The sequence below is a fragment of the Pogona vitticeps genome, chromosome 2 (genome assembly GCF_051106095.1).
Source record: "Pogona vitticeps strain Pit_001003342236 chromosome 2, PviZW2.1, whole genome shotgun sequence".
In the NCBI taxonomy this organism is placed as follows: Eukaryota; Metazoa; Chordata; class Lepidosauria; order Squamata; family Agamidae; genus Pogona; species Pogona vitticeps.
The window spans coordinates 279,083,152-279,102,298 of record NC_135784.1 but is presented as its reverse complement, the minus strand read 5'-3'; the positions used below and the strand labels follow the sequence as shown (position 1 = coordinate 279,102,298).

Below are 19,147 nucleotides of genomic sequence, written 5' to 3'. Positions count from 1 at the left end.
GAAATTAGAGTCCCAAAAGTTGTCGTGCCAAGCTTGTTTCTTAGAGATAAGTAAAAAGTGCAAACCGCATTGGAAGTATGCAGCTCAGGTAGCTGTTGATCGGATATTGCACCCCATGTCCTCAAACAGAGAAACTTAGGCATTTTGCATATACCCTCCCCCTCCTGCATATACCTATATACCCTGCTCAGAAAGTTCACAAATGGCTTTTCAACTTCTTTTTCACAGTCTGTAGCAACTTTACCACAGCCTTTATCATCAGCTGTGAAAGTCAGCTCTCTACACTCTTGTGATTATTATTCACTGTATTTTCCTCTGAACATTATGTGCACGTTGCTCATATTGAATTACACTCAGCTGACAGAAATAATGCGTCAGCATCTCTTATCCTTCAACTGGCCAAAGTAGAAGGAGTCAGTGTTTTATTACCTCTGTTATTGCATTTATTACACTAAAAGGACTGTTTAGTTCCATATTAAAACAGAAACTCTGAAACCACTAAGGAAACACGTAAGTATTAAAACACATTTTAATTGCCACGTATTCAACATGGTGCTGTAGCAGTGGACAGATTCAAAGTCCATTTACTTGCTTTGAGAAAGACATCTCCAGTCCAAGTCAGACTCTGTATAAATGCATACTTAATTGATGAGTTTTCACTGCTATGGAATGTCAGGTGGCCAGTTGGTTTAAATTTTCAAACGATTTTTTGAAAGGGAACAAAACATACCCATGGAGGAAAATGGCTGTTATTATTTCTAACAGGCTGGCTGGATTACAGGTTGAGTTGGAGCACTAGGTGCGACAGTCAGAGGTTGGATGTTTGATTCCCCACTGTAGCATGTATGGTTTTGGGCAAGCTACGTGGTCCCAGGATGGCCCCCAGAAGATGGGAATGGTAAACCACTTCTGAGGCCTCTATACCTTGGAAACTTTGGAAAGGACTCCACAGGTCGAAATGGATTGGACATCATGTCATTAAGAATATTTTTCTAATGACTTAATGGTAATTTCCCACTGTTACTGGATGCTAGGGTCAATCTGTAGTAGTTACCATTGTGTGAGACTTGGAAGCACTCAGATCTCTGTGTTTGGCCACTAGAAAAAGAATACTTGGCTATGATGGACTTTGCTGTGATCTAGCATGGGAATCCTTACAGAGCTAGTATGGTCTCCTGGGAATGTTGGACGAGGACTCAAGAATTTCAAGTTGTAGTCGCTGTTCTTGTCTCCCAGTAAACAGCCACTGTCAGTGCCTCCGTGGACAGGGCTTCCTCCCTTTTGAAAAGCCATCCTAACCATTGGCCATCATCTTGTGGCAGTGAAATCCTTATGTTAAGGATTAAGCATTAAGTTCAGTTTGGAGTAGAGGAGGAGCTTTCTGACTTTTGAAACCCAGTGGGTGATCTTGACCTAATTCCTTTTGTTTCATCTGATCTACCACACCAGATCGTTGTGAAGATAACATAAGGGAAGGGAAGAGCCATGCATGTTCCCTTGAGTTTATTAGAGGAGAGGCAGGATATGAATGTAGCTAATACGGATGAAAATGGACAGAATAAATTAAATTTGCATGGAAGAGGTATCTTGGCACAGAATGGAACCATAAAAATGCTAAAATGCTAGCTGAGGATTCTAAGAGGTGTACTAGTTCAAAAAGTAGCATTGGTACTCATTCTCTGGCACAGAATTTAGATATACTCCCCCCCTTTTTTTTTAAAGCCAGGTATCCCCAGTTCTTCCTGTGTTCCACTGTCACTCTGAAAGGAAATTTAGACTTGTAAGCTGTTTGTATTTCAAATAACAGGTTACAGGATCAAATTACCTCAGAGGCCCACAATGAGGAATTCCGGGGGATTATGTCACTCTGCACAACAGTGATATGGTTAACCATGGTCCACTTTCCTAATGAAAGTAGATGTACTTCAGGTTCTTTAGGAGGCCTTTGAAGATTTCTTACCTGCCATCATTGGCATTTTATTATGGCCTGTCATCTTGAATCTGGTGAAAAGGATCAAAGTGATTACAGAGTTGATGACATCTTGACCAATCGAAGTTCCTTATGTAAAAACTTTCTTCTCTGTCTTTCAATTTATATATTTTCCAGGCTGCCTTTAAGACAAAGAAAGTAGTTTACATAATTTTACACACACTTTTCTTCACATAGGCTGCTTACATTTTTGTTGTTGTTGTCTGATGGGAGAAAAAAAAACCGCAGCATCCAAGCTTAGAAACCCACTTAAATTATGATGGCTGAAGTCTAGTAGAATAAAGTTATGTTAAGTTAGGTTTTTTTTAAGGAACTAAAAGTTTGAGACTCCCCACCCCTCCAAGAGTCCTGAGGCTCTCTTGGGGGTCCCTTTTGTCCTGGGGAAGCTGTTGGATACTTTGGAACAGAGTGGTGGTTGTCTTTAATTTCTAAAAATAGTCACCATTGCTGTTGTTAGATTTACAGAGGCCTAACTTTATGCTACTGGATTTCAGGCAATATCTATTTTGTTGTTGTTGTTGTTGTTTTAAAGGTGCATAACTTTAAATGTGTATGTCTGGATATTTTCTTTCCCATGTAATTTCAAAATTTGCCTATGTGTGCAAATATATATTGGACCATATAGAGAAGTAAGTTCATTCCGTGAGCTTTTCAAATTCTTGCAGAGTCTTTAAGGTTCATTTATTCTAGGCCATGCATTTGTATTTTAATACCTTGTGGTTCATAAAAGATGTTCACTCCAATAAGTCAGTTTGTGCCTGTAATCGTGATCTCCTTTATAATTTTATGTGCCCATTGTACCAGGAGGTGGTACACTGGGTGCCTGACAAGTCTTCCGAAGAAGGAAGAGCAGAAATAAGAGTATCCTGACTTCTTTTATCAATTCTAGTAAGAGATTTAGCAACTCATTACCTGGTTACAAATCGCAATTTAGAAATGTTACTTGTTTGACCCAGTCCATGCTGCTGGGCATTCTGGAAGTTGTAGTGCAGAAAACTAATGCCTTCAAATATGGGTCTCTCTTTCTCTATATATAACTTAATTAGATTCAGAATCCATCTTTTTAGAAAGTGAGACAATGAAATAAGAAGAAATTGCTCTATTTTAGTTATCTACGTTCTCCTCTTATGTTCCAGAATATACTGTAGTTTTATATACATCATGTCTTTTGCCTGTGATCTTCAAGAAAGTCTATTGAGTATATGCTAATCACAGTCCAGAAGAAAATAATTTTATTACAGAAGTATTCATTTTGTATTCATTTTACACATGCATGCATTTAATAATTGCATAAAAACTGCTTGATGCTTTGGCATCTTTCCTTAAAATCAGTAAAGTGGAACTATGAAGTCATGTGCATATATTTTTAAGTCTTTTTCAAGATATGCATACTTTTCTTGCAGGAATCAAACTTGTGAGGTGTAAAAACATTCATGTGAATGCATGAAACACAAATCATTTAATTTTCCATAGATCTAAGGAAGCAGATCACAAGGAATAGCATCAATCTAGCTGACACAGTGAAAGGGAATTGTTCACATTCAGCTGTCCCATTTTGAGATACACTTGCAACTCCATCAAGACAGTGTGAAACATGATGACCACTGGGGACAGCATGTTAATAATGAACCCCCAAATTTGATGTCCCCTCAAAAGCTATGCCAGAGTTTAGTAGCAGCTGTGTAACATTTTGTACTACAGACCCTGCATTTTAATGCTACCACAACTGGATGACTATTAATGCAACCACAACTGGATGACTATAACATTTCAGGGTTCATAATTAATGCAACTCACTTGATGAACTATAAGGATTCAAAATTTGGGGTTTATAGTTAGCACAGCTCACTAGGACTTTCATCAGTAGTCTTGTGTGTAGAGGACTGTATTCTTATCCGCAGCTGAAATCCTGTTGTGTAACTTATTATTGTGAAAGGGTGATGATGTCAACAACGGGGACAATTTTTGACAATTGAGGCAATTACACACTTTCACATCTGTTCTGCAGCTTTTTTGACACTTTGTGTAATCACTTCCATTGTGCAGAAGCTGTGGGAGCTGTTGGACGGGAGGAGGAAGTCTTTAATTACCTAAATTTACTGTCACCAGATGACATTATTGGCAGGAGCAGACTTTTGGTAATTAAAGACTTCCTTCTTTCTTCTCAAGGCTCGTACAGCATCCATGCAATTAAAAGGGATTACACAGGAGTTGGAGAAGCTGCAATACAGACGTAGAAGGTTTTTTAAGTACTGAGGATTGCTGCTGCTGCTGAAGCCGTCACCTTTCCACTGATATAAGTTAGTAACAGGATAAATATAATAGAAAGATCCCGATCAACCACGTTCTAGATAGGACACTATGCAAATGGAGGCGAGGGGAGCCTAGAGCAGCCTTTTCGAAATGGTAGCTGTTCAACTCACAAAGCACCTTAGAGAGGTTTAGCTGAATGAACTGTGTGAACTGGTAATGGTGATCCATGATCCATCTTTCATCGCTTTACATTTCTGACTGAAACAAAACATTTCCTTTGGGACACAAGTCTTGAAAATAATGACAGTGTTTGGTTGACATCAGATGAGCTTCATTTGTCCTTGCATCTGAAGAAATGGGCTGGAGTCCGTGAATGCTTGGTATTCTAACTACTCACTTAATAAAAAATAATACTTATTAGGCTTTACGGTACCCCAAAACTATTTGTTGTATTTGGAACAACAGACTAAGATGGCTACTTGCCACGCCCCTCCCACCAACCCTGGAAATAATGATGTATACCATCATGCATTTCCTGCATACTGAGAACTTTGAATCCACACTGTTCTAAAGATTATCACATGCAATTGTGGATGGGCTTAGGAGGGGAGATTTCACAGCTTTGTCGATGATGACTTCACTAAGCGTGTTAGTCTGAAAGGGACAGCTGAGCTTGCAGTTGACTTACAGTTTGGCACAGTCTAGGATGTAGACATCAGGACTGACACAAATTCTGTACTGCCAGTTTAAGCTTTGCAGTCACTTATTTATGATAGATTTGAATATTGATTCTCAAATGGCTAGTGAAGAGAACTCATCCGAGGCAATATGAGTGATAGGTTTTCTTGGCTACCTTGCTTACATCGTCGTTATGAGTATACGTGTGTTGTGAGCTGCCCCTACCATTATATCTGCTTCCTATCTCCCTGCTCACCCATGTTAGATTGCCAGTATTATTTTTGCTGCTCTGAAGCTGCAGAAATGCGATTAGTGGGGTTCCCATGCAGCTGTCTGGATGAGCCTGTCCCATGTTTTTCTTCGAAATGTAGATCCAAAGTTTCTGTAGGGTTTGGCCCTGAGAATTATACTGCTATTACCAGGTAATGTGGATATGTTCCAAAAGACCTATCCATTCTACACATACAGATGCAAGTGTATACCATTAATATTCCAACTTGACTTCTTTGTGCATATGATTAAATATGTTTCAGATAATGGAGGCCAAACTTTGGCAGGTGGAAATAACTGGCCACTAAGAGGAAGGAAATGGAGTTTGTGGGAAGGTGGAGTGAGAGGTGTCGGATTCGTTGCAAGTCCTTTACTGAAACAAAAGGGAGTGGAAAGCCATGATCTGGTCCACATTTCTGATTGGCTGCCAACTCTGGTGAAGCTCGCTGGAGGAAGTACAAATGGCACAAAACCTTTGGATGGCTTTGATGTATGGAAAACACTCAGGTAATTTCCTCCATAAAATGCTTGAACCAGTATGCTGCTTTAGTAAGATGCTGTTCTTCATAATTTTTAAATATCTCTTTTTAATGATGTTAACCACCATTATATACTTATTAGTTTCCACTTTAAATATTGCCCTTCATTGTTGTAAGCTGCCTTCAGTCCTTTTCAAGGAAAAAAGTGGGGTAAAAATATTTATCTTCATTATAACAATCCTCTCCTGTGCATTGTTTTAAACATAAAATCCTTATTCGTGAGGTAAAAGGGAGGCACATCTCTTAAGTATGTTTTTAAAGGAGTCTGCATTCTTTTTAGAAAAATGAATGTATTCATAGCAGACAGAATTGTATGGCAGTTTAACATGATGTTAAGGAGAAATGAGTGATTGACTGAAAGTCTGGTTAATCACAGACATAACAGGGAAGTAATATGGCGTTTATGTAGTTGCATTCCATTGATATTAGAATAGTTTTTCAAAATGGTTTATGTCTTGAAACACCAATGTGTGAAAGCAAAATTTAAAATGCTGAATGATAATGATGTGAATGAAAAAAAGTACTTTATAATGCATCTGCATGTGCTAGGAACATGGCTGGCAGTCACAACTGAATTGTCACACATCTGACATGTTATTGTCTCAGGATAAGCTTATCGATTACATACAAATACTCAGATTTAAAGATAATTGAGTAGTACTTCTAAAGCTTTCCAAATGGATAATCAGTAGTTAAGAGAAGAAGGTGAGAAATGGGAGTTAGGAACATAGAAAGTTGCCTTAAACCAGTCACTGGGCTTCTTCATCTAACAAGGTGTTTTAACAAATTCTGATAAATATGTTTCATTAGTGTAAGAATAGTTGGTATTTGAGCTAGAGAGTGCAACATGTTAGTACTGATCCTAAGGAGTAAGTACCCTGTACCTTAAAACTGAGTTAAAATAGAAAACAGATTTATTGTTTTAGGAAATCAGTTCAGGGATAGCACTGGAGAAAGATCTCTAAACTTAGTTACAGAAGCCCCTGAAGCTGGGTGTCTGTGCAGCCATTATGGAGAAGCCATATGAGTCTGCATCCTTCTATTTAGGAGGAGGGACCTTAGAGAGAGGAGAAAGAAGCTCCATACATAAAAACAAAATCTACTTGATCTCTACTAGATCTCTGAGAAATTACAAACAAGGAGAGGTATCAAGTTCTCAAAAACCCTAGTTGGTTTAAAGTTTGGAAAAAAGGCAAGAGGCAGAACATCTCTAAAACAAAGCTATATGTGATATTCCTTGTTCTTGAAGACAGACAACTAGCAGATATAGACTGCCAGAAAGATGAACAAGTTGTTTCTAGAGCGAATTCAAACCTGACTGTCTCTGGAGGGAAAAACAATGAAACTGAGGCTGTTCTGTTTGGGACACTTTATGAGAAGGCAAGATTCTCTAGAAAAGACAGGTCGCTATGAAAGGTTGATGGCAGCAGGAAAAGAGGAAGACCAAATACATGATGGATTGACTCCCTAAAGGAAGCCACAGGTCTGAGTTTACAAGAGCTGAGCAGAGCAGTTGAGGTCAGGACATTTTGAAGATCGCTCATTCATAGGGTCACCATACGTTGAAGGTGATCTGACATGTGACAAGAACAATAAAACTGTCACCTCAGTTTAGTTTGTCCTCTCTGTAGACCAAACGCATGAATGGGACCTCTTTAGATCAGTTTGTTGCCTTGGTTGAGGCATGCAGACTTTTTGTATTGGCTGAAAGAATAGTGAGGAAGCAACTGTCTGCAGGAACAGTAATAGTCACATTGGGCCTGTCTTCTTCTTGTTTTGGAGTTTTTTAAAATAAGATAATAAATGTACTATTTAACCCAGAATGTTGATGGGTTAGACAGCTACTTCTCTGTTTATTGTTGGAAATATCAGTATTCTGGGGCATGTTTTGCTGCTACAGGAAAAAGCCTTCCTTCCTTCCTTCCTTCCTTCCTTCCTTCCTTCCTTCCTCTCTCTCTCTCTCTCTCTCTCTCTCTCTGATTTTTATACCACCCATCTGGCCAAAGGCCACTCTGGGCACTTTACAGCATGAAAATACCATAATAAAAATGCAACATAACTAAAAAAATCAAATTAAACAAAATAGACAATGCATTTTAAAATATAAAGATATCTAAAAACGGACAATAGTTAGATCAGGTTAGAGACAAATAGATTCAGCTTTCTCGTCAGACTGCATTTCAGGAGGATCCAGCCTCCCAGCCACTAGGTCTGGTGATCAATTTAGTTTTGACTGGCTTTTAAACGTAGTGTGGGCACCTACATTTCATCTCCTGTTTTGTGTTGTAAAAACTTGTGTGCAACTGCCATTTTTCTGTTCCAAATTATGTGCTCTGCCCAAAGCAACAGATAGATCACAGCAGCCCCAGCCAGGCTTTTTGCTTACAGGAGGAGAAGAGGGAGTGAAATGGTAACCTGACACTTTTTTAAAAGCACTGAATCTTGGAACACACTCTTGTCTTCCTAGCAGTCTGTCTTCCATCGGCCTGGTTTTTGGATGCTTGGCCTCTTCCTCTACCCCCAAACTTTGAGTCATCTATATCTGATGAAAAGTTTTGGGGACCTTGAAAACGTGATTCATTGGTATCATTCTGGTGACCAAAATTTTATCCCTGTCAGGAGTCTGATTAATTCTAACCACTCATGGGGAGGAAAAAATATTCTGTCCCCACAGCGCTCTGTATTTCTCTGGAAGGGAAGCCGAATTCCCCAGGCTGTTGGTTGTTTTAACAATGTAACTTGATACATTCTTGAGTGGTCAAAATGTAACTGGTTTTCAGTATCCCAAAGTAAATAAGGTGAAGTGAGGAGGTAATTAGCTAATTAAGCTATCAGCAGTGCAGAAAGTGGTTTGCAGTCTGGTACGGTTTCAGCAAGGGTGTTTGACTGAAATCGTAATAGGTGGTGGTTGTTTTTTTAAATAGGGTTGGATTAAGGTGTCTGGGTTTTAGAAGTGTGATATATATATTGTGTGGATAGAATTATTGGTGGACTTCACCCCCACCCAGAGAAAACATCTGCAGTTACTGTTTTGACCACCAGCTCCTCCTTGTTTGAGTTTGCCATGCAACAACTTTCTGTTACCCCGAAAATAAGACCTAACCTGAAAATAAGCCCTAGTATGATTTTTCAGGATGCTCATAATATAAGCCCCACCCCAAAAATAAGCCCCAGTTAAGTGAAACCTCAACCTCCATCATTGTGCAGCAACCAGAAGATGACATGACTGTATTTGAATAAATGTAGAGTGTTGTGCATGAAAAAAAATCCTCTGAAAATAAGCCCTACTGCATTTTTTGGAGCAAAAATTAATGTAAGACTATCTTATTTTCGGGGAAACACGGTATATCTGTTTAAACTGTTTTGCCTTCCAGAGGTGGTTATTTTTAAAGAAACAAATCTGGCTGAACAGGCATCTCTATAGATGCTTTGGATGTTGGATATTTTCTTATATGAACCAATAAAAGATTGTAACTTCATAATCTACTGGACACCATGGAGTCAGGCAGCATGCATGGTCCAGGAGAATGGTCTTCATTCCCACTCCAAAAACCACATCACACACTCGGTTTATTGGGTATAGTGGACAATAAATGGTCACAATTTTATTGGTTACAATGGACAAAAGCATTGGTGCAGTACAGTCAATCCTCAACTTATGAACTTAATCCGTTGTGGGACAGCATTCGTAAGTTGAAAAGTTCGTAAATCGATTCCCCATTTCCCATAAGAATGCATTGAAAACCCGTTAATCCGTTCCGGCCGAATTAAAAACAAAATAAAATAAAAAGCACCAAACACTGTGTGAGTGTTGTCTGTTCTTCCGAGCGTTGGGGGAGGGGGAGAGAAAGGCTGAATCGTCTTTCTCTCCTGCCCCACGGCTTCTCCCGAAGGGATGCTCCTGATGGCTTTTGCGGCAGCAGAGAAGCTGTGTGTGTGTGGGGGGGAGAGACGATCCGCAAAGCCATCAGGAGCAGCCCTTTGGGAGAAGCCGCTGGGTGGGAGAGAAAGGAGATCGGCACCTTTGGAGCTTTCAAAGGGCTTTGTCTGATGTCAGGCGGAAAGCCCTTTGAGAGCTCCAAAGGCGAAAAGGCAGGGAGAAAGGGCAGGAAATTCGGATTCCCTGCCTTTTCTCCCTGCCTTTTTGCCTTCGGAGCTTTCAAAGGGCTTCCTCCGATGTCGGGGGGGGAAAGCCCTTTGAGGGCTCCAAAGCCGCCAATTGTGGCGGCGGGGACACCCAGGGAGGTCTCCCAGGGCTTGCCCGCCACCATGGGAGACCTCCCTGGGGGTCCCCGCTTCCGCGATAGGCGGCTTCGGAGCTCTCAAAGGGCTTTCCCCCGACATCAGAGGAAGCCCTTTGAAAGCTCCGAAGGCAAAAAGGCAAGGAGACAGGGCGGGAAATTTGAATTTCCAGTCCTTTCTCCCTGCTTTTTGCCTTTGGAGCTCTCAAAGGCCTTCCTCCCATGTCAGGTGGAAAGCCCTTTGAGACCTCCAAAGGCGACGAATGTCTCCGTTCATAAAAATGGCATTGACTTGCGAACGGAGCCTCGACCTCGTTCGTAGGTCGAGGCTCCGTTCGGAAGTTGATGCCAATTTTTTTCAAATGGAGCCGTTTGTAAATCGAAAAGTTCGTATGTGGGGCTGTTTGTAAGTTGAGGGTTGACTGTATAAGGTATCAGATCTAACCACTGGATGGCACACCATCCACTGAATTGTGTGGGAATGGTATTCCCTGGTGCAAGATCACTAGATAGGAACCACTGCCATCTGCTAGTGAAGCCCAGAACACACACACTTCTGTGCTGGAGTGCTCCCACTGGAGTTCACCTTTATGATCCTTGTAGAGGTCCCTGACCTGAAATAGGGGTGAGCCCACCGGCAGGTGGGCCAGCCAGACAGCTGGCCTGCCTGCCCGCCTCCACGAGGCTGGATCTGGTCTTAGACACATAACCAGAACCCAATAAATATCCAACAGGAGCCCCTTCAGCCAGATAAGCAGGGTCCCAATTGGCCGGCTCCTCATTGGCCAGTTCAAACAGGAGCCCCTGATTTGCCAGTACTATGGCTGCTGCATGGGAAACCCAGAGCTAGTGGCCATATTTGTAGAGAAAATAGGGGTTCAATCAGTTGTGTTCCCAGATGTCACTCTACAAAGCGGACCCCAGGATGGTAATTGATCCAGGTTTCCCCTCAATTTGCATCTGTGAATTTAAACTTCCTAATTCTGCACACCATTCGGGAATCTGCCTGAACAAGACAGTCTTGATAAAGTTGCATTGGAATATTCTCCTTTTCAAATTGCTAATTTTTAAGGACAAAAAAAAAGTCTCAGGAATTTCAAAGTACAAATCTTGTGAGGCTGCCATTGAAAAAGTGTTTGGAAACTGTAAGGGTGAGCCAGTGTGGTAATTATTAGGACATTGGCTAGGACTCAAGAGTAGACATGGGAGCTTCGTCTTTGTATCCTGGGAATATGAAGCTCGGCACTGCCATGGCAGTCCATTCCAGCCTCCCAGAACCGGCCCACTCCACTCAATGGGCTCCTCGCAGCGCACCCTTCTGACGACAGCAATATTGCACAAATCGTGGACATAGTCCCTCCGGCGCTGCCCTGCCTCTTCCCGCAGCTGACTGCTCCTGCGAAAAGGTGGTGTTTGGAGGATCAGTTTCCCTGCTCGGCTGCTGAGTGGTCAGCTGAGGGAAGGGGGAAGGGTGGCACTGGTGAGACTACATCCGTGATTGGTGCAATGTTGTCACCGTCAGCCGCATGTGCTGCAAGGAGCCCATTGAGTAGTCTGTGATGGTTCTGGTGGACAGGAATGGACCAGCGTGGCACATGTGTTGCCAAGTTTTGTATTTGTATCCCTCAGGATATGAGTACAACACCCCCCCCCCATGTCTACTCAAGAGATCTAGGTCCAGGCCATGACCACTGGGTGTCCTTGGGCCAGATGCAAATTTCTACCTTGGATACTAAGCTTTAAATGTATAATCCACCATGTTCCATGAACCCATGAATCAAAAGCTGTCATATAGCTAAGGGCACACATGGGGGCACATCAGCTTTAGAACTCTCTTCCAAAAGCGGTCTCCTGCATTCCTAATTTTTAGAAACTAGATGAAGCCCAAATAGAGAAGCCATGTGTGAAAAGCACTGTACAGACTTACTGCTTCCATAGGAATTAAGAGGCTAAGTAGCAGCAAGGTGCTGCTAACCAAATACCCTTGCTGATCATCAGCCAGTGTGACCACCTCTATAAAAGCCACAGTTTTAGCAGTTTGCTAGTTTGGAGCATTCAGGTCTGTGTTACCACAATGCCAAGGAGAAAACATATCCACAATGATCATAGAGAAGCAACTGTTGCTGCCCATCAATCTGGGAAGGGTTAATAAGGCCATTTCCAAACCATTTAAAGTCCATCATTCTACAGTGAGGAAGATTATTTGCAAGTGGAGATTCAAGAGAGTTGCCTCAGTTAGCATGTGAACTGTTAAAGTTCATGGCAGTGGAATTAGAAAAAGACTGAACAAGTATGCTTTGTTTGGAAGGACTGCCAGGAGGAATCCTCAAAAGAACATGGCAGCACAGCTTAGGTGTGCAAAGTTGCATCTAGACAAACCACAAAACTTCTCAAACAATGTCCTTTAGACAGATGAAACCAAAGTGGAGATGTTTGGCCATAATGCGCAGCGCCATGTTGGGCGAAAACCAAACACAGCACATCAGCACAAACACCTCCTACTAACTGTCAGGCACGGTGGTGTTGGTGTTGGTGGTGATTTGAGCTTGTTTTGCAGCCACAGGATCTGGGCAGCTTGCAGTCATTGAGTCAGCTATGAGCTGCTCTGTATAACAAAATATTCTAGAGTCATATGTGAAGCCATCTGTCTGACAGCTAAAGCTTGGCTGAAACTGGGTCATGCAACTGGACAATGATCCCGAGCACACCAGCAAATCTATAGCAAAATGGTTGAAAAAGAAAAGAATCAAGGTGTCGCAATGGCCCAGTCAAAGTCCAGACCCCAACCCAATTTAAATGCTGTAATGGGACCGTAAGAGTGCTGTGTATGAACAAATGGCCACAAGCTTCAAGGAACAGAAGTAATGTTGTAAAGAAGAGTGGGCCAAAATTCCTCCACAATGATGTGAGAGACTGATAAAGTCATGCAGAAAATGATTGTTTCAAGTTATTGCCGCTAAAGGTGGTTCTACAAGCTATTAAATTATAAGGTGCACTTCGTTTTTCATACATAACTTCTCCATTTTGGCTTTGGTTGTGTTAAGCAAATAATGACCTGGTGTAATATGTCATGTGTTCTTTGTTCATCTGAGGTTACCAAATTTTCAGACCTGCTAAGGACCAGATGACTTCTATTATGTCCTGATAGGGAAAACCGTAGAATGCAAAGAGGGTGTGCTTGGTTTTTCACATGACTGTACGTTGGGTAACAGACTTCTATTGTTCCTTGAAAGGTTCACAAAAGGAAGCATTGTAATGGTACTTGCATGGTGCTGTAAAACTGTAAAACAAAACTTACTGTTATCCCTAATAAACTTTGTTCTAGTGAAGGAAAACTGTCGCCCAGGAAGGAACTGCTTCATAACATAGACCCGATTTTCATCGATTCATCTCCATGTAAGTCTGTCATTCTGCCACTTGGCCATAAAGTGATGTAGTGATCTCATCTACAGAGCACTGTTAAGTAACTCTTAAATCATTCCCAGAACCTGTTGCCTTCTCTTGTGCTCCAGAGTTACTCATACCTAAAGCATAATGCAGTCCAGAGCGTGGAGCTGTTGACAGCTAACTATATGCCTTCAGTACCTAGGAGGCATTATGCCAAAGATCAGACCAGACCACCTTCAGCACTGAAGAGTGGTAGTGATCTCCTAATTGCCATGCAGATGCATGCAGATGTTGTCTCATATACTGTATAACAAAGCACTGTTGTTGACCTTGCATAGAGAGGGAGTGGAAGTGAAGGAAGCGTTAGTTCATCATACGTGGTTATGATATTCCAAGTCCCATTTTTGAATTGTAATCACACTGGTTGGAGTTTTTGTCCATTCTCTACTAAATGCTGCCTGTTTTGCAAGTCTTTCCAGCTGTTCCTTTCACTCAGTCTCTCCTCCCTGCCCCATCTCATATAATCACCGGGGGGGGGGAGGTTTGCCAGAGACGAAGCTGTTCAATATGGGTTTATGTTCAATATGTTCAATTATTGCTTTAAGAAAATTTTCCTTGGAACATGCCCTTTTTACATGCCCTTTTTCCTTAATGAAATTATTATGCAGTAGCAGAGAGGTGTTTAAAACTACAGATGGCAATCCTCCTTATGGGTTCATAGGGTTTGTGGACTGGGTTGCCCTAGACTGTTCCTTTCCCCCTCTTCTGCTAATCTGGAGGTGCAGGAAGCAAAGGGAAAAGAGAAGGCAGCATGGGGGGGGAAGGAGAGTGGAATTGGATTACACTACATAAGAGATCAGGTGCCTCCTTCCTTTCCAGAGTAAACATCTCAAGGCTTCATAAAGACCCAGGGTCGCTAGCTTACTATATATCTCAAATCTTACATGTAGGCAGTTATTAATTCTGGCTTCAGAATCAGAAGTTGATACAGGGGAAAAAAGCAAAAACAAATCACTTCGTGGACCTGTGGCTAAACCTTTTACACTTTGTGTCTGAGGAAATGGACTGTAATCCACGAGAAGTCATATCGAAGTCAATCTGTAAGCCTTTATATAGAGTCATAATAGATTTGTTGTTTGAAAGACAGCTTTGTATTTTGTACCTGAAAGACAGCATGATATGCATTTAATTACTCCAGCTATATGAGGATGTTTATATAACCTGCACTCCCAAAGGCCATTACCCATAGTTATAATAATGCCATTGTCCTTCGGATTTTTGTTTTCAGTCCTTGTACCTATCTTTCCCAAGTCTCCACTCCCCACAACATACGCTTGTATGCAAACCTGTGGTTAAATGTTTCTCATTGTGTGTCCGAAGAAATGGGCTGTAATCCATGAGAAATACTGAAGTGACTCTGCTGGTCTTTCGAAGCGCTGCAGTATGTTTGGTTTTGCTTTATTTTTTCTTTGTTTTTGTTATACACACTAAAGCAGACTAACATGGCTACTTCTTGAGATATGCTTTTCTTTCCTCCCTCTTCCCTGAAGCTGTGGCAGGGTAGTTGGCACATCAGGTGTGCAGTGGTGTGTATGTATGCTTATGTGTGGAGGGGAAAGGGAAGGAGGGAGGGAAAGAAGAAGACGGGCAGCAAATGTATTTTGGTACTTGGCCAGGCCAAAAAGCATATAACCTACTGCCTCTGAAGTCATATGTCCATAGTGCTCTTGCCGCACATATTGGCTTTCTGCTGCTGCAAAAAGCTTTATGAAGCACCAGGTGGAGTGGAGGGCACACAATGCACAACCTGGACACCACATGCTGTACTTTGCCTATACAGGGTCTCCTCGGAGTTCCTTTTGTGCCATATGGCACAGGGCCTCCTTGAAATGGTTTGCTAGGTGTGAAAGCAGTGGTTCATGAGAAAATGGAAACAGCTGTGAGGGGAGCTGTTTGCAGTGTGCTAGTCCGTATTTTATTTATATCCAATCTTTCTTCAGAAGGACTAAGGGGGCAAATATAGGTCTTCCAATGTACGATCTGTGTAATTCCGGATTAGACGTAGATCTGATTGGATTCAGCAAGATTGCTGTGTGGTACATCTTTAAACTGGCCATGATGGACCTTCTGCCCTCAGACTTTGTCCATCCCAAAAGACTCCCAGTCTCACCAGGCACAGGTATCCTGGCTGGCCATGACTCTTCCTTCACCATGCTCCCTTGCCAGGGATTTCTTGTTTTCCTTTTTGATGAACTACTTTGCCTTCTTCCTTGGTTGGCAGTCAGAATGAACTTTAGATGTGTGTTTGGCTTCTTCATGGCCTCTAAATGACCTTCTGACCTTTGGCCAAACTACAGCTTAGAAGTAACTCATTACAAACATAAGGTACTTGGAATTTGAATCCTTTTTTGCAGTAACGAAAGGTATAATTGTATACATTGTGATTAAAGATGGGGGTATCTGTATACGAATAAGAATACCCCCGCACAGGTGGACATCACTGATCCACTGCAGGTGCTGGCACTGCAGAGTCTTCCAATGGCTCCAGAGACTGCATTCAGCGAGCCACTCTTCGACCTAGCAGAGAGGCTTGTCATCTCGCCTCCTGCCAGGAGTGGCGAGCTGAATACAATCTCCGGAGCTATCGGAAGGCTCCGTGGTGCCCGCGCCTTTGGCGGATTGGTGGGCGGACTGTTCGGCCCCATGGGACTGGACTCTTGTTATGTTCACCTGTGCAGGTGAACATACCAATCTCTAATTGTGACTGTAACTTAATCAGAGATAAGTTCACACTCTATTTGCAGTGTAATGTGTAACCATGTTTTCATTACTTTTATAGTCACAGCATGTGCAAGTTCTTATTCCTTTGGTGAAATTTGTACCATAGGCCAATGGCTTGTAACATTGTAATGGTTTGTTTAATGTAACTGAAAAGTAACTTTTAGGGTTTTTTTGAATGAAAAGAAAACAATTAATTGACATTTAAAGAAATATAATAACAGTGGCCACCTTCATGGATTGCTGCCTTGTCGTGGCGAAGGGGCTTGAGTAACTCAGAGAAGCTATGGACTATGCCGTGCAGGGACACCCAAGACGGACAGGACATAGTGGAGAGTTCCGACTAAACGCAATCCACCTGGAGTAGGAAATGGCAAGCCACTCCAGTATCTTTGCCAAGAACGCCCCATGATCAGAAACAAAAGGCTAAAAGATATGACGCTGGAAGATGGGCCCCTCAGGTCGGAAGGCGTCCAACATGCTACTGAGGAAGAGTGGAGGACAAGTACAAGTAGCTCCAGAGCTAATGAAGTGGTTGGGCCAAAGCCGAAAGGACGCTCAGCTGTGGACGTGCCTGGAAGTGAAAGGAAAATCCAATGCTGCAAAGAAAAATACTGCATAGGAACCTGGAATGTAAGATCTATGAACGTTGGGAAGCTGGAGGTGGTCAAACAGGAGATGGCAAGAATAAACATCGACATCCTAGGCATCAGTGAACTAAAATGGACAGGAATGGGCGAATTCAGCTCAGATGATTATCATATCTACTATTGTGGGCAAGAATCCCGTAGAAGGAATGGAGTAGCCCTCATAGTCAACAAAAGAGTGGGAAAAGCTGTAATGGGATACAATCTCAAAAATGATAGAATGATGTCAATACGAATCCAAGGCAGACCATTCAACATCACAATAATCCAAGTTTATGCACCAACCAGCATTGCTGAGGAGACTGAAATTGAACAATTCTATGAAGATTTACAACACCTTCTAGAACTGACACCAAAGAAAGATGTTCTTCTCATTCTAGGGGACTGGAATGCTAAAGTAGGGAGCCAAGAGATAAAAGGAACAACAGGGAAGTTTGGCCTTGGAGTTCAGAACGAAGCAGGACAAAGGCTAATAGAGTTTTGTCAAGAGAATAAGCTGGTCATCACAAACACTCTTTTCCAACAACACAAGAGGCGACTCTATACATGGAAATCACCAGATGGGCAATATCGAAATCAGATTGATTATATTCTCTGCAGCCAAAGATGGAGAAGCTCTATACAGTCAGCAAAAACAAGACCTGGAGCTGACTGCGGTTCTGATCATCAGCTTCTCATAGCAAAATTCAAGCTTAGACTGAAGAGATTAGGAAAAACCACTGGGCCACTCAGGTATAATCTAAACCAAATCCCTTATGAATACACAGTGGAAGTAAAGAACAGATTTAAGGAACTAGATTTGGTGGACAGAGTGCCTGAAGAACTTTGGATAGAGGCTCGTAACATTGTCCAGGAGGCAGCAACGAAAACCATCCCAAAGAAAAGGAAATGCAAGAAAGCAAAGTGGCTGTCCAACGAGGCCTTAGAAATAGCAGAGAGGAGAAGGGAAGCAAAATGCAAGGGAGATAGGGAAAGTTACAGAAACTTGAATGCAGACTTCCAAAGAATAGCAAGGAGAGACAAGAGGGCCTTCTTAAATGAACAATGCAAAGAAATAGAGGAAGATAACAGAAAAGGAAAGACCAGAGATCTGTTCAGGAAAATTGGACATATTAGAGGAACATTTTGCGCAAAGATGAACATGATAAAAGACAAAAATGGGAGGGAACTAACAGAAGCAGAAGATGTCAAGAAGAGGTGGCAAGAATACACAGAGGAATTATATCAGAAAGATTTGGATATCCCGGACAACCCAGACAATGTAGTTGCTGACCTTGAGCCAGACATCCTGGAGAGCGAAGTCAAGTGGGCCTTAGAAAGCCTGGCTAACAACAAGGCCAGTGGAGGTGATGGCATTCCAGTTGAACTATTTAAAATCTTGAAAGATGATGCTGTTAAGGTGCTACATTCAATATGCCAGCAAGTTTGGAAAACTCAACAGTGGCCAGAGGATTGGAAAAGATCAGTCTACATCCCAATCCCAAAGAAAGGCAGTGCCAAAGAATGCTCCAACTACCGTACAATTGCACTCATTTCACACGCTAGCAAGGTTATGCTCAAAATCCTACAAGGTAGGCTTCAGCAGTATGTGGACCGAGAACTCCCAGAAGTACAAGCTGGATTCCGAAGAGGCAGAGGAACTCGAGACCAAATTGCTAACTTGCGCTGGATTATGGAGAAAGCCAGAGAGTTCCAGAAAAATATCTACTTCTGCTTCATTGACTATGCGAAAGCCTTTGACTGTGTGGACCACAGCAAACTATGGCAAGTTCTTAAAGAAATGGGAGTGCCTGACCACTTTATCTGTCTCCTGAGAAACCTATATGCGGGACAGGAAGCAACAGTTAGAACTGGTCATGGAACAACTGAGTGGTTCAAAATTGGGAAAGGAGTACGGCAAGGCTGTATATTGTCCCCCAGCTTATTTAACTTCTATGCAGAATACATCATGCGGAAGGCTGGACTGGAAGAAACCCAAGCCGGAATTAAGATTGCCGGAAGAAATATCAACAACCTCCGATATGCAGATGATACCACTCTGATGGCAGAAAGTGAGGAGGAATTAAAGAACCTTGTAATGAGAGTGAAAGAGGAGAGTGCAAAAAACGGTCTGAAACTCAACATCAAAAAAACTAAGATCATGGCCACTGGTCCCATCACCTCCTGGGAAATAGAAGGGGAAGATATGGATGCAGTGTCAAATTTTATCTTCCTGGGCTCCATGATCACTGCAGATGGAGACAGCAGCCCTGAAATTAAAAGGCGCCTTCTTCTTGGGAGGAAAGCGATGACAAATCTTGACAGCATCTTGAAAAGCAGAGACATCACCTTGCCAACAAAAGTCCGAATAGTCAAAGCTATGGT

At 42.1% G+C, this 19,147-nt stretch overlaps 1 protein-coding gene across 4 annotated transcripts in view; it reads left to right on the top strand.

The window, feature by feature from the left end:
- ARSB (arylsulfatase B) overlaps positions 1 to 19,147 on the top strand; it is a 216,298-nt gene that overhangs the window by 31,021 nt on the left and 166,130 nt on the right. For all 4 annotated transcript variants that reach the window (XM_072992679.2, XM_078384528.1, XM_072992678.2 and 1 more), the window contains exons 5-6: positions 5,455 to 5,698; positions 13,297 to 13,367. In XM_072992679.2, the coding sequence (XP_072848780.2) occupies positions 5,455 to 5,698; positions 13,297 to 13,367 (315 nt within the window). The remainder of the gene's footprint in view (positions 1 to 5,454; positions 5,699 to 13,296; positions 13,368 to 19,147) is intronic.